Genomic DNA, 16,798 nt, shown 5'->3' on the forward strand with positions numbered 1-16,798 from the left:
CCCTTCAACATCAAGCATAGTCTCATCCTGGGGTTCTTCCAGATTTCCAAGTCTTTCTTCATGGTTTTCTTCAGATCTAGGAAGATCTACTACTTTCTTCAGGGAAGCATCTTCGTCAAAAGTGACATCATGGCTTATCTCTACTTCCCTTTGACCAGGTACATAGACTCTATATGCCTTAGAAGTCTCACTGTAGCCCACAAACATTCCTTTCTTCCCAGTAGCATCCAGCTTACTTCTCTTTTCTTTCGGCACATGAAAATAGACAGGACATCCAAAAATTCTAAAATGTGAGACATCAGGTTTCTTACCAGAGAAAACCTCTTCGGGAGTTTTGGAGTCCAAAGCGGAATGAGGGCATCGGTTTTGAATGTACACAGCAGTATTTGCAGCTTCTCCCCACAAAAACTTTGGAAGACCCTGGTCACATAGCATGGCACGGGCAGCTTCCACAATAGTCCTATTCTTGCGTTCAGCAACACCATTCTGCTCAGGAGTATATGCAGTGGTAGTCTCCCTCTTAATGCCAGCTTCTCTGCAAAAGTCTTTGAACTCATTTGACTAATATTCAGTGCCATTGTCAGTCCTCAAAATCTTGATCTTCTTTCCGGTCATATTTTCCACCAAGGCTTTGAAGGTACGGAACCACATGAAAGCCTCATCCTTCTTCTTCAAGAAGTATATCCAGGTTTTGCGAGAGAAGTCATCAGTAAATGTCATATAGTAAGAACATCCCCCCAGGGATGTTACAGGCAACATACTGGAAAGATCAGAATGGACCAGTTGCAATATCTCAGATGTCTTTGTGACACTTGAGGGGAAAGGTCCCCTTGTATGTTTTCCTTCAGCACAGCCCTTACATACACCTTTATGATTATTTCCAAAATCAGGCATCCCTGTCACCACCTTCCTTGCTTCGGGAAGAGCCTTGTAATGAAGGTGTCCAAATCTTCGGTGCCATAGTTCGGTTTGACGGATAGTATCACAAGTCATAGCTCCCAACGGACTCCCTCCAACCTGGTAGAGTGTACCAACTCTAAAACCAATTGAGATAGCTTCCTTGAAGCTCTTCTTCCACATGAGTACCTTTCCATCAGAGAAAGTTACATTGAATCCTTTGTCTTCCATGGCATATACAGACACAAGGTTCTTCTTCAATTTGAGTACATAGAGTACATCTTGTAGATGGAGGACTTGTCCTTGAGACAAGTGGAGGGTCACAGTCCCGGTCCCTTTCACAGGATAAGTGGCATTATCCCCAAGGATAATTTCTAGATTAGTATCCCTTTCAACCATGTCAGAAAGTGCTTCCTTGAATCCGGTGATGTGTCTTGAGGCACCACTATCGATTAGCCAGACATCCATAGTGTCGGGCGGAGATGCAGCTGAGAGAGCAGATATTAGAATATACTCATTTCTTTTATCAACAACATTAGACTCCTCATACCTGGTATTTCTGGTCCTTTTAGAAGGTGGATGGTTTCCTTCAAAGTGAGCCTTCCTCTTTCCTTTGGATTTGTCATTTCTTTGATTCCCATTCCTTCGATTGTTGTTGTTGTCGTCACTATCGGGAGAATTCTTCTGGAAGGGGCATTCTCTAGCATAGTGTCCAGTCCTATGGCAGGTGAAACATTTACCCTTCTTCTTTTGAGTCTTAGTCCTTCCTTTGTCCTTGGAACCACCAGAGTTCTTCTTTCGGGAATGAGCAACATAGGCAGCATTTCTTTCATTATCAAATTCTTTCATCCTTGTTTCTTCTTGCATACATCTAGACAGAAGCTCATCAAAGTTAGGGATGGTATTATTGTTGAGAATGGTAGTTGTGAATACTTGCCATTCATATGGAAGTCCTCCAAGTGCAGTGAGAACCATCTCACGATCAGCTATTGTCTCCCCAATAGCTAGCAGATTGTTCCTGGTTTCGGTCAACTTCATAAAGAAAGTTTGAATAGACTCGTCTCGGCCCTTCTTCATATTCTTCAACTTGTTCTTGAGGAATAGCACTTGGTTCACATTGTTTACTCGGAACATAAGTATCAATTTGTCATACATCTCCTTGGATGTGCCTAGTTCAGATATGTAGGCAACCAGACTCTTATTTATGGATTCCCTGATCAGCAGTTTAGCTCTGATTTCTCCCTTCTTATACTTGTGTTTAACAGCAGCAGAGGCATTTGATGGAGGTTCTTGAATCTTCCCTGTCACATGATCTAGAAGATCATGATCTTCTAATTTGAGATCTAATAACATCTTCCAGGCATGGAAGTCATCACTTCCAGTCAGCTTGTCATTCTCCCTGAATTCAAGCTTAGAGGAATCCATTTCCTTCGATGATGATTGCTATAGATAGAGTTTGTCTTCACCTCACCTCTGATACCATGTAAAGTTTTGTAGATGTTCTATGCTAAGAGCAATTTCACTTTTCTCACAGCAATCATACAAGTAGATAAGCAAAATGCAGATAGAACATATAAGCAGATCTTACAGAAGACAAATCAGAGACAAGAAAAATGTATGTGTTTGTTTCGGCGGTCAACAGGATGCTTCAACCAGCAAAGTCTCCTTTGGTCAGCCAGCCCAGCGTGTGTCACAACAACCCTCCAACCAGTAGATGAGTCAACCCAAGTCAGTTCTACAAAAGTCAACGCTGTCCTAAAAAGTCAACGCAGGGGCAGCAAGCTAAAAGTCAACGCAGCAGCAAAACGGTCAACCCTTTGACCTCGATTTTTGTGCCAGGTAGTATGGCCTTCAAAAATCGAACCTCCCACAAGTTTTCAGCTTGTTTGGACCAAGCGTTGACCAAAGTCAACGCTGGTCAAACTTCTGTGAAACCCTAGCAGCAGAAACCCTAGCAGCAGAAAAATCCTCTTCGTCCTTCCCACGTGTGGCTGAAGTTCGTCCTCCAGGTAGCTCGTACTTTTTAGGATGAGAGAGGAAGATGTGAGTTGTGTTGTGATCAAATTCTCTCCAACTTTTCCTGTATATATATATATATATCCATCAATGAGAGTGTGTGACACATCTGTTGGGCATGTGAGCCTACATTACAAAACTGGCTGACCTTTGCACATATAATTTATTAAGAATAATAAATTCAAAATATAAGTTCTGCTCATCGGATTAGGACTATTTTTATATGGATTTTACACCTCTCAGAAAGAGGAATCCAACAAAAAATATTAGCCTCTTAATCTGAGCATCAGAACATGGAGTTTGGACCTAGTTGTCCAAATTTAACACTCTTCCATACACCGTGTCATCATGTGATGTGACTTAGGTTTTAAAAGATGGGTTAAATTCATTTTCCGCAATTTAAAACTAGATCTAGTTGGAGGTAAGAACAAATTTCTCAACTATCCTTTTCAACAGATGTGAGAGTTTTTCAGCTAGATATTAAGCAAATCTAAGCAGATTTCAGCAGATTTAGAAGTGCTCCAGCTAGAGCTAAAGCATTTCTCAATGGTTCTAAGAATTTTCTTGTAATACCCATAAATTGAAATACAGAAAACATGTAAATATTCATAGACTGGAAAACAGGAAGCTTTAAAAACTTAATTTTTGCACTTGCACTTACCTGAACTGCTAGCTGATCCTGTGAAGCTGTCGATACTGTTGCTGTTGAGCTCCAATTACCCAGGGAGACCAATTCCGCCCAGCCTGATTGAGTAGAAGTTGACTACTCAATCCAGCAAGCTTCTCACAGAAGCCCACTGTCCCCCGTGCCCAGGACCTCAGACGAACTAAAACTCTTCCAGTAGCAAATCTCTCTCACTGCTCAGTTTCTCCTCCTCTGGTTTCACTGCTCCCTTTTTTCCCCCTTCCTCAGCCATTTCTCGGTGATTTTATAGGCAGGGTTAAGCGGTGGCTGCCCTGTACACCGACTCCACCGCTTACTCTCGTGGTGACAGCTTCCTCCAGCTGTGAGTCATCCTCCCGTACAGAAGTTTCTGTTATGCGTTAAGCTTAGATCTTTTATGGAATATTTATAAGATTGAAGGTAATATACATTTGATCATTATATACATATTAATAATATTTATGTTATATGACATACTTTGTACCTTATGTATATATATATATATTTTTTCTAATATATAAAGTTTATTTATACTTGCTTTAATATAACTTTAAAACTTTAGATTAATTAATTAGTTATTGGTACCATACTAAATCTTTATTCTATTTTATAATTATCATTTTTATTCCTTTATTATTATATTTTAGTATTATTATATATATATATATATATATTTTTATACAGGAGCACATAATATGTGAAATTAAAGATGGGTCGTTACATACACTCCCCCTTCAGAAAACTTCGTCCCGAAGTTAGAGAGTTTTAAGTTTATGATTTCGATGGATAAATTTTACCGTATCCAAGTTCCCAAGCTATTCTAAAATCATCCTATCCTTCCTAATCTCTTCCGCTCCCATCCTATCCGTCCTCTACTGGAGTATGCCATGGCGTCAGTTTTACTGACCTAACCATTCATAAACTCTAAGGTGGCAGCGTCGATTATACCGACCTGATTCCCAGTAGGCATCCGGCAGTCATCATCACACGTCTAGGGGAGCGTGATTCACACAGTCCTCCCATGACCCCAGGGTTCGGAGGATAAACGGTGGGCAACACCTCCACCCCTCCCAATAGAACTTAGGGCTAACACCCTATCATAGAATCACTTGGAGCTTTAATTGTTCTGAGGTCCTGTCATCACGTGGTCATCTCGGTAATTGGATACTTGAATCTGCAATCATACACTCACTCATGCATTCATAAAATGTGCATCAGCATATTCAAAATAACTCATGTATTACCCACATATGATACTACAGTATAACATATTTTACCATTTTCTATGCATGTCTTTTGACTCCTATCTAAAATGTATTCTCTTCCCGATTTCTATGCCATTGATCATATTGACATGTAAAAACAAAGCAGATTTACAATATCTTAATTTCTATTAGAAGTAAAATCCTTTAACTGTCTTAACTTTCCTTCGACAACTATAATTTAATAAAATGAACCACATATATCATTTTGGTATCCATGTACCAGCAGAATTTAAACATATATTATGTCACAAAATTTCACGTTTATTTATAATCATTCAAAATGTTTCTGGGTCTCTGATTGCAGTGAAGTAAATGTATACTAAACATAGTTTAAAGTTCTTTCAAAATTGACATAGATTAGGGTATCTTTGGCATATGTCCACAGTATTTTCCCAAGCTACTGATCCATAACATACAGTCACAACATGTCTTCAAGTACTTGATTTACTCTTTCAGTCGGCCCATCAGTCTCAGGATGGTAAGCAGTGCTTAAATTTAACTGAGTACCTAAGGCTGACTGTATGCAAGTCCAGAATCTAAAAGTGAATCGCGAATCTCTATCGGATATAATCTTCTTAGGTACTCCATGAAATCTAATAACTTCATTTATGAATACTCGAGCTATGTCAGCAACATCGTCATCCTTGTAAAGAGATAGGTATCAAAGAGTGAGATTTTCTCTCAGCCCTCGACTCCGAGAAAGGACACAAAAAAAAAAATGGCAGTTTTCAAACCTACGTCTCAGGTTATTAAAACTACATAGGACTACAAAGCAACCAAATTGACTATTGATTTGAAACATATTCATCTGGTTTATCAAATGGATCTTCACAGGTAAAATAGGAGAAATGTTACGCAAAAGCTTAGCTAATACAACTACTACTGCTTTAAAATTAGAAAATATGTTAATCAAAGGACCAACCAGCGGAGACAAGAGAAAATTTCCACGAAAACAAAACAGATGAGAATAGATAATTTGGAGCAGATTGTAATCAAATTAGGTGCAAATCCAAATGATTCCTCTTCAATACAAGCCTTGATTAGACCAAGAGTTACAGATATTCAAGTGCTCAGGAGAAAAACTCAAAATATCAGCTCTAGAATATGTCCCAACACCAGAGACAGTACAGAAAGAGAACAACAATTGCTATCCCTGATTATCGACCAAAATAAACAAATATGAAAATAGGATCAAAAAGTTAAGTAAAAGAGAAGAGTGAGCATATATGTGCAGTAATCACAACTGAAGCACGACTACAGAGGGGGATCATTCAGAGAAGTTAGCAGAGACTTTGTCACGTCTAAGCATTTAATACCAAGAAATTGAAAACCTCAAAAAGATGCTTTCTATAAAGACTAATGAGATAAGGGATTTCAAGGATGATTTAGTAGATAAAAATGCGATCATCAATAAGGAGCAAGAAATAAAGGCTAAAATGCAAAAAGAATTTGACTAGTTCAGAAACCAATTAACAGGTACACAGTCACTGATTGAAGCCTAAGAAGTTACTTTAAGATGAAGTAATTAATAATGTTGCTAAAAGTGGAAATCAATTCTTGTGATTGGAGAAGAAGCACTATTGTTACAGAATACAGAGCGGTCAATTAAGACAGGTTCAGGCTCATTTGGGAGACAACCTACCAATTGCTATCAACTGGTAAAATATCTGAATTCCAGGAGTGAAGAACAACTCAGAAAGCAAGTGTGCAGGACAGGACTCTGGTGTTTATGGAGGCCAACAAAATCATTATGAAAAGGAATTTTATACAAGTACAAGATAATTTAAGTTGGTCAAAAAAAAGAGGTTGATGCTTTTAATGCAAAAACTTTCATATTTTGGAAGCAATGGGATTGCCATCCTGATGGGACAAGGAAGGAAAATTATTACCTCCAAATGTTTACAGGTATCCGTTCCTTAAGTCAAGGCAGATTCAAAGTGATTCCTTAGATATGACTGGCAAATTGAGTGGACATGATTAGTGGAAGGCTGAGGATCAGTTCCCTTATATCTCCCAGCCAAGTTATATTTTATACCGAGATCTATGATATAATCAGGTTGTTTGTATCATACCTCTCCAGACATAGATTGATGCCTTGATTTCATGTGACTAAATTCTGTTCTTTTGTTAAACCATTATAATATTACTCTGTGTATTTCTGCTATATCAGATAGCAGATATATTCAGGTGAATATTGAAGAAATCTGTTATATTTCTTCATTCTTCTTTCATTATTCTCAGTTTTCAGATATGAAACATATAGACATGGCCCATACTACATCTTAATTCCCTAGGGGGCAGTCAAGACCTTTCACATGGAACTGTAGACTCTCTCTCTCTCTCTCTCTCTCTCTCTATATATATATATACTGATTTCTTCATGCCACCTCAAGATAGTCAAAATTTGCTTAATGGACCCTTCAGTTTCACCTTAGGTATACTTGGGATTAGTTTATTTAAAACAGGGATTTCGAATTGAAGTACAGAAGCACAAAGCTGCATGTATGACCTTATACAGTGCATAATTTAGGAAATATTGAGTATACTTTACAGCATATGACACTATGATTAAGGAATAGAAGTCATTTCCAAATACATCTTATCAGGTGATAGAAAATCTAAGGCATAGTAATCACGAGCCATAGCTTCATAGTCCCGGTTAACCATGTGACTACATGACCAATGATGGCTCCACTTCCATTCCCCGCTTTCTTCCTTGCCAATTTCATTTAAGTTGAAGTTTAGAGTTGGTTTAGTTCACATTCAAACACTTCTGTTTCATTTTCAGCAACACTAATAAGGATGAGTCTACATTGTAATTATAATAAATCTGATGGCGTTCAAATTGCATTGTCGATCTGTCAGTTAACAATGTGCAACAAATGCTAGCTGACTAACAAAGTAATCATCAACCGGGGAAATCTAAGGATTCGCCTATTCTACACGCACACACATTGTTAAGCATCTTGGTATCATCCTAAAGCAATTTGAATTCTGTCTGCAAGCTTTGTTCAAGAACTGCTCAATTTGAAGAGGACTTTGCTAGGAGTTTAAGCCAATCACTAGCCAAATTTCAGAATTCAGCAGGAAAAAAAATTGTGCTTGATTTTTCTGCCTGACCATTAGCAATCTATTCTGTCTTACAAATGCTATAATTATGAGTGTAAATCCTCCTTTCTATTCTTATTCAATGTTGGCAGCGTATGCCTTTCACAGAAGGAAAGTGGATTCATTCTTATATTTATCTTTTCTTAGGATTTATATTTTTGAAATATTTTTGTAACAGGTTTGGAATGCTCTGTTTCTTGATAAAACTTTCCAAAGTACATCCAGGTTGTAATTCTATTTTCTTGAGTTCAGCTGTCACTTCCTATATACGATTCATTTTTATTCAGTGATGTTCTGTTTGTGCCAACTATGTTATATATATATATAACCTGTCTTTTTGGAAATATTAGCTGATGTACCTGCTGTAGTTTTATTATACTGAGCATATGATGCTTCTATAATCCTACACTTTAGGACATGGTTACGAACTGTAATGGTTTGGGAAAGAACTTTTAGATAGTTATAATGACAATCTTTTGCTGGTCATGAAAACTATACTAATGGCAAATTTTTCCAGTTGAGGGGTTTCACTCATCATTCCAAAATCCAAAAGTGCAAGCTTTCCATCGGCTGTGGTAAGAAGATTCCCAGGATGTGGGTCTGCATGAAAATAGCCATGTTCCAGTAGCTGCCTGAGACTACACTGGATGCCTATGTTCACCATGCCTATAAGCTTCAGGCCTTGACTTTGTATAGCTTCCTGCTCATTCAGCTTGACATCATCTATCTAATCCATTGTCAAAACTTTCATACTGGTATAATCCCAGAAGATTTCAGGGACAAGGACATCTGGCCTGTCTCCATACAGCCTTTTAACCCTTATTGCATTTTTAGCTTCCTGTACATAGTTGAGTTCCTGGTATACTCTTCTAGCAAACTCATCCAATGGCTTCTTTAATCTCAGGTCTTTGTACTTTAACAGCACCCAATTTGCCAGAGTATCGTAGGCGAGCTTTATAAACTTGGTCCAAACGAACCAATGTATTCCGATGCCATGGTATGATATCGATGTTCTTCTAACTTTTAGTAAAACAGACCAGACTCCAAACAATACAAACTAAAATATATGTTTCCTATTACACAAGGTCAACTTACGTATTATAACGATGGTTAGGCTGTCATAGGCAAAACGTTGCTACTTTCTAATGGTTATAAAGATATTATAATATTGGTACTAGCATAACAGTGAATACTCAACAGATACAACTTTATCCTCCAAATAAAAACACAGAACTTGGTGTCCAAGAGCTGACAACAGGGAGATTAATTGGACGGGAATTGACAGCAAAATCCTACGCATGCTGACCTTTCCTAGCCATTAAAACAAAATACTTATCAACGATATTGAATATGCTGTTGACAGAGAATGAACTGGCTAATCTGGACAGTACATATCATTCTGAAGTCAAATAAGAGGTGGGAATGATTTAATATCTACTTTTAGCTATTGGATTTCTCTTCTTTTTTTTTGTCAGCAAAAAAATATTTACTCCTCCTTATAGTCATGGGCAAAATGCTTTTTCAAAAGTAGCTCAAACACGGGAGCCTTTCACAAGAAATTTCAATCAATAAGCCTTACACAGGGAATTCAGTCAACAATAAAATGCCATAGACAAATAGTTTCGATCATTAAGGCCATCCTTACAAAATTTCAAACAACGAAATCAAGCTTTTCACGTGCAATTTCACAGAACTAGATAATTCCTAAATGCTGCAAACCGATCATTCCATGCAACAATTTGTCAACCCAAAGAATACATTAAAATCATATCAACTTTATTATTGTACCTGGTCATATTGGGATAACATCATTTATTGCCTATCACCGCAAGTTTTGTTACTCAAACTTATTATTATTTTTCTTTGACTGTTGTTAATGTGGAAGCATTCATGACAAGTCAAAGTACGAATGTGAACAGCACACACCATGGAGGATTCAAACAAGATCAAAAATGGAGCATGGATGTAAGGCAAAGTGAAATAGCATGGGCACAGAAGAGCATGCTTGTGCAAAAACAGCTTGGAGCACTGTGGAGTAGCACACAATCGGAGGAAAAGGCACACTAGAGAGATAGACCAAGTAGATGAAGAAAAGTGCAAAGGATGGATTCCGGCAAGAAGATTAGTAGATAGCAGAATTATTTTTCTTTTCAGTTAACGATATAGATTCAATAAGTTAGAATTATTTGTCTTTATTATGCCCCATTTGTAGACATTTTATGAAAATTGAAGTTGAAACTGTTGACTGCATATTACAACCCTTTAGTCAAGATGCTATGTTTCATTTCATGGTTGATATTATCTACTACAGTTTATTGATGACAAATGTTATATGTGTTGAAACTTGAAACTTGAAGATCGAAGTTATGATTGATCATTTGATGACAAAGCTATAACTTATAACTGCCAGATGCTTGATGTTAATAGAGTACAAAAAGGGTCTTGCAGTAGTTTTGACAGTAGTCTATGAATATTATGGTCTTTCATGTTTCTTGCTAAACTGTACTAGCATATTACTTATTTTAAATAAGCATCTTACCCTAAAACAGGGAAATATTGAAGAGAAATGAGGTTGATGGTGAAACATCTGTACGGCACACCATTTTTTTTTTTTTTTTTTATTTTTTTTTTTTTTTTGCGTGAAGGAATTTTAAAATCTTAGGCATGATTAGAGATGAGACAGATTTTAAATATACACCAACAATTTAGAAAGACTGTATGTCCTAAAATCATGACATATGACAGCCAATCGTTTGGAAACATATGCCATGAATTTGCTCAATATTTATAAAAAATAATTATTTCAAAAGATGGGAAGACATACGCCAAATATGAAGAGGGTAAAAGCTGATTTTATTGATCAAATAAGAGTGTACAGTCAACTATCTTTTACAAATTTCTGCGAAATTTTGGACTAAAAATAACTTTGGAAGCCAAAGATGTTGAATGTTCATACAAAGGTAATTGGGTGTTATGAAAGAAGCAAAAGAATGAAAGTTTCTGATTTGGAGCCTTCTTGTAATGCCTTCCCCAATTTTTCGAGCTATAGGTTCGTCACCGTCTAGGGCATCAAAACTGTCTACAGATTGACAAAGAGACAAACTTATGACTAAAAAAAAGACGCTGTTTGGTAAAATCGATTAATAGGATGATTTGGATTCTAACACCGTGAAACTTCCTCAACATGCAAACTCAAACACTTTAAACTTATTATTTCCCTAATTCTAATTCTAATTAGATTAGAATCCAACGTATCGAAATGATCACTCAGGTATTAAATAAACAAGGCCATACGAGTTACAGGTAGAACGTCTTTTCCAACCTAAAATTCAAATTGCGTTTCAAAGCTTGCACCTTAATTTTCGATTACTTTAGAGTAATTATGGTCCGGCAATCGTGCTGATTTGGAGTGGAACCACGCAATTCGGGTCCTGATTGAAACGCGACTCCAACGACTTGGAACGAATTGACGCAGAGATTGCGCGAATGACTGGTGGTCATCGAATACAAACCTTAAGATTAGCCCGATATTTTGAGCAAAACACTGATGCCTCCTGGATTTCTTTCTCGGTGCATTATCTCCGTAAGAAGCATAAGCAGCCGTCGCAGAAGCCACAGTAACAGTGCCGCCAAGAAAAACTTCAAAAACTTGGTCGCGTATCTCTCTTTATCTGAAATTCGCCGCCACTGCCGTCGCTCGGTTGCTCCGCTCCTTCGCTGCCTACTTGTTGGCAAGGATTAGCTTCTGATGAGACGACGGATGCTTCGGAAACCGCTGAAAACCTCCTCATTGTGACGCCTCGGTCAGGGATGCGCACCAGGCGTTCGAAACGCAGGATGCCCGACATATCTAATGGCCGACAACGCTTTCTTGATCTTCAAATGAAAATGTTGCATGCGGTAATGCTACACCATAATTTCTTGGTGAAATACCGTCACAGCGATATATAGGGCACCCCAAGAGCAGAAATTCCTTTGACCAACGATCCTTTTCTGCGTAACCGGCCCGGCGTTTCCTTCTGTCTATAAAGAAATGCAAGCCTGACTTTGAAGGTCCTGCGCGCTACCATTAATAAACTACAGCTGGCGCAAAAAAAGAAAAAGAAACTCGGTGCCCAACGTGTCTACCAGACGCTGCAGCTCCTGCCGCGGTAGCCATGGTTGCCGTGGCCAATAACGCAGTTATAAAGAAAAAAAAAGCCGCACGCCCGTCGAATCGAACTCGTGACGAGCCACGGTTGATTACAGAGATCGCCGATAGTTTTATGAAAATTAATGGAAGCAAAAAAAATCGCTCATTTAACCAGAAATTTGAAATTCTAGCCGACAGGCAGACCCTCAGACAGCCATTTATACGCTCAGACAGAGGTTTCTCGCTGTGTAGGGCCTGTGAGGTCCCAAAGGGTTTGAACGCGGCTCTGATACCATGTGTAATACCCATAAATTGAAATACAGAAAACATGTAAATATTCATAGACTGGAAAACAGGAAGCTTTAAAAACTTAATTTTTGCACTTGCACTTACCTGAACTGCTAGCTGATCCTGTGAAGCTGTCGATACTGTTGCTGTTGAGCTCCAATTACCCAGGGAGACCAATTCCGCCCAGCCTGATTGAGTAGAAGTTGACTACTCAATCCAGCAAGCTTCTCACAGAAGCCCACTGTCCCCCGTGCCCAGGACCTCAGACGAACTAAAACTCTTCCAGTAGCAAATCTCTCTCACTGCTCAGTTTCTCCTCCTCTGGTTTCACTGCTCCCTTTTTTCCCCCTTCCTCAGCCATTTCTCGGTGATTTTATAGGCAGGGTTAAGCGGTAGCTGCCCTGTACACCGACTCCACCGCTTACTCTCGCGGTGACAGCTTCCTCCAGCTGTGAGTCATCCTCCCGTACAGAAGTTTCTGTTATGCGTTAAGCTTAGATCTTTTATGGAATATTTATAAGATTGAAGGTAATATACATTTGATCATTATATACATATTAATAATATTTATGTTATATGACATACTTTGTACCTTATGTATATATATATATTTTTTCTAATATATAAAGTTTATTTATACTTGCTTTAATATAACTTTAAAACTTTAGATTAATTAATTAGTTATTGGTACCATACTAAATCTTTATTCTATTTTATAATTATCATTTTTATTCCTTTATTATTATATTTTAGTATTATTATATATATATATATATTTTTTTATACAGGAGCACATAATATGTGAAATTAAAGATGGGTCGTTACATTTCTTAAAACAGATTTATGCAGATTTATCAGTTTTCCAGCAAGAATATTTGCTTGTTTTTTTAATCTTTAGTGTGGGGAAGAAAAGCACAGTTTTCCTGGCTGTAAATCTCTATTTTAGTTTCATATTTCATTTTCAATGACATTGGGGTCAAACTTTTTGGCTCCAATTGCTAGTTTATCTAAAATTATGTCAAAGGGTAACTAAAAATTTAGTGACAAGAATTATAGTACACGGAAAGATATGATTTCTTCTAGGAGAGATTCATCCCTGAGCTGCCAGATTTTAACAGTGATTTTCTTCTAACTCTAAATATCCATAGAATAGCTCCAAAAATATTGGAAAATATACATTGGAAAAAACAAACCTGCTGTCTGCTCGGAGAAATAACGAGGAAGTTTTGTGTATGTGCTAACCGCAGCATCATTGATTCAACACGATATTGTGAGCCTCGTGAATGAACAGAAAAAAAATCAATTCCAAAAACTCGTGCAAGTTCTGAAGTTCGATTTATCTGCCAAATAACATATGACATCAGTTGCAATCAAGACAAGAAGATGAATCCTCTTTCCATTAATCAAAAGGAAAATTAGTTGTAAACAGTTATGTAGAATGAAGCATATAACACATTACAAAAATTTCAACACAAAGGATTTAACAAATGATACATTCATTTTATACAGAGAAAATTTTATTCAATTAAATTTAGCATCAATGTCGACAAAACACCAATTCCAAGTCACAAAACACTTATGATAAAAGATAATTAGAATTATTTTAGTTGTTGACATCTTCATGCACTTCTCATGAGCCTTTTCATCCCAATTTGTGAGAACTCAAAGTTTCTGTAAATGCCTCTAGAAATCCCTCGAAAGCTGCTCCCTGTTTCAAATACAGAAAGGGAAGGAAAGCGCCACCATAATGTTTCGGGGCCACTACTATTTTTCTGACATGATATTTCAGCATCTAAGAAATGTTGATTCTGTGTTTCAACCCTGACTTAAAACGTTTAACAATTTTTGGAAATTTCTGGGGCATAGGTAAAGGCATTTTGAGCAAAAAACAATTAAACACAAATAAAATAAAATAAAATAAAACTAAACGCATCCACACTAACCCTAACCTTGAAAGTGAACCTCGAAATATATAAATAATGCATCTTGGGCTTCCCTTGAGCACTCCAATACTCAATACTTTCCAAGCATTTTTCTTGTTGGAGAGAGAAGTTAGCATCGGACCGATCTTTGCTCGAGTGTCTGAAATTGCCTTCTAGTTCTATCTGCATCTGACCAACTTCTTGTTATTTCAACATGTACAAATTATCCTTTAGAATATGCAAGACCTCTTGTCTTCAGTGAAATTGATCTGTAACTTCTTGAACTCTGCAGCTACATGGAAAATAGTCCTCCTTCTAGACCAATAATAAAGAATTCTAAGGGCTTCGTTCTAGTCTTGCATCTTGAACTGACCTCTCAATCCTATCTTTTGTTGGTAAGGGTACCTATAGAGTCTAATGATTGGTGGATTGATGTGGACCTGAGATCCACTTGTCTCTCAGCTGAAAGCTTTTTTGGTTTATTAAGTAATTCATGACGTTGCTTAAGTACATCTTGTAAATTGGGCACCTGGTGATTCTACACTTGCATGGATAGTGTAGCACATTGCAATAACATTACTCCTCTTTCTGGGTGACTTCTCCATTCGGTGAAGCTAATGATTTGTGAGGGAAGACAAATGAATCATTGAGTTGGTATCGCTTCTCTACTAATTTGAACACAAAGAAAAGTTTGTTTATGTTCATGGCAATGACACTCAATGTTCGGAGCCATTGTACTAATTGGATGAAGCAAACATATATATTCTAAGCTCACAATCCCCCATGACTGACATGCACACACAGACACATTTGAAGTTTCCTTGTCATTTTGTATATGGTAATTGTTTTGTTTCTATTTTCATTCGTGACAACTTAAAAATTAAATATTTAATAATTAGTAGTTTCAAAATAGTCAACAAGAAGTGAATTAGCTCAATTAGTTGTCACTAATGTTGCTTAGCATTGGGCTACTTTCATGTGGGCAAATATCTATTGTTAATCCCTTATTTTAGGTGCACTAGTCTAGTGCCACAAATTTACTAGAAATGACATCCATGTTTAACATGGGAAACATTCCTTGGATTTCCCAAGGGATTATCATTAGAAAAAATACCAGCCAGCAAAAATCAACAAAAATTGTAAAAGGATTGCAAGATACCTAAATTGTTTTTGCTTACCTGGATCCTTACATTAACAATAGTTTGGCTGATTGTAAATTGCAAAAGGCATGCAATGTATGTAGATTGTTTTGCTTGCATCGATCTTTGCATTAAAAAAAGTTTGTTCAATTGTCAACTAACAGTAAAAGTCAATAAAACAAATGGAAATATGTTACCAGAGATATTCATTTTTATTCTTAAGAAAAAAGGAGGAAGCCAACAGAAATATATAGTTAAAACAAATTCTCATCCTTAAATAACCACTGCTCATCATTTCCTAATTCAGTCAAAAATTCATTGATTAACTGTGGTACTAATCATCTGGAGGGTTTTCTTTTACCAAGATGTTTGTCTCCTATCTAATTTTGTTAATATGTAATGGTAAAATGTGATAGCCAAATATGGTTCATGAGTTAAATAATCTAGAAATATAAAAGTATCTATTTAGATAAATAATAATAATATATCTATATATATAAATGTATAGGAGAATTAATTATATATATATAGAGGAGAATGATATGTTGGTACAAATTAGAACCCCATATATATCTAGGCAGTATGCCTTTTCATGAACAGTGATGCCATCTAAAACATGTCCTTTCATAATTATTATTATTATAATATTTGTATTCTTAAGAAAGAAATATATAGTTATAACAAATTCTCATCCTTAAATAACCACTCCTCATCATTTCCTAATTCAGTCAACAATTAATTGATTAACTGTTGTACTAACCGTTGGGAGGTTTTCTTTTACCAACATGTTTGTCTCCTACCTAATTTTGTTAATATGTAATGGTAAAAGTGATATACAGCTCACGAGATAAATAATCCAGAAATATAAAAGTCTCCATTCAAATAAATAATAATATATATATAAAATGCATAGGAGAATGATATGTTGGTACAAATTAGAGCCTCAGATATCTAGGCAGGGTTCCTTTTCATCAAAAGTGATGTTGTCTAAGGCATGTCCTTTCATAATTATTATTATTATAGCATTGACTTCTTTAGAAATGCTTTGTCCTCAAAGCATTTGATGAAAAGGCTTCATATTTTTTTCTATCTCGTAATTTCTTTGTGTCTTTCCCAATTTTTGGAACTATCATCTTCAATAACACTGGATGATATGAACTTTTGCGTGTTGAGCAAAATTGTAAAACTAAAAATAATCTATATATCCCAATTCAATCTTAAAACTTACTCAATACCCAAGATGAATTGTTTTTATAAAACCTAATTGTGTTGGCATCAATATTTATTGAAATATAAGTTAGTTTGTTATGAACAAAGTTCGTATACGCAGCAGAATATTTATAATATCTGGAATATAAAAGTATTCA

General features: G+C 36.6%; 1 protein-coding gene across 2 annotated transcripts in view; it reads right to left on the reverse strand.

The window, feature by feature from the left end:
• The window catches only part of REV3 (recovery protein 3), a 410,344-nt gene that overhangs the window by 165,980 nt on the left and 227,566 nt on the right, over positions 1-16,798 (reverse strand). For both annotated transcript variants that reach the window (XM_089402764.1, XM_089402765.1), the window contains exon 16: positions 13,564-13,710. In XM_089402764.1, the coding sequence (XP_089258890.1) occupies positions 13,564-13,710 (147 nt within the window). The remainder of the gene's footprint in view (positions 1-13,563; positions 13,711-16,798) is intronic.

Source organism: Pinus tabuliformis, chromosome 2_1 (genome assembly GCF_031772625.1).
Source record: "Pinus tabuliformis cultivar Carrire ecotype Pingquan chromosome 2_1, CPIR1, whole genome shotgun sequence".
Lineage (NCBI taxonomy): Eukaryota > Viridiplantae > Streptophyta > Pinopsida > Pinales > Pinaceae > Pinus > Pinus tabuliformis.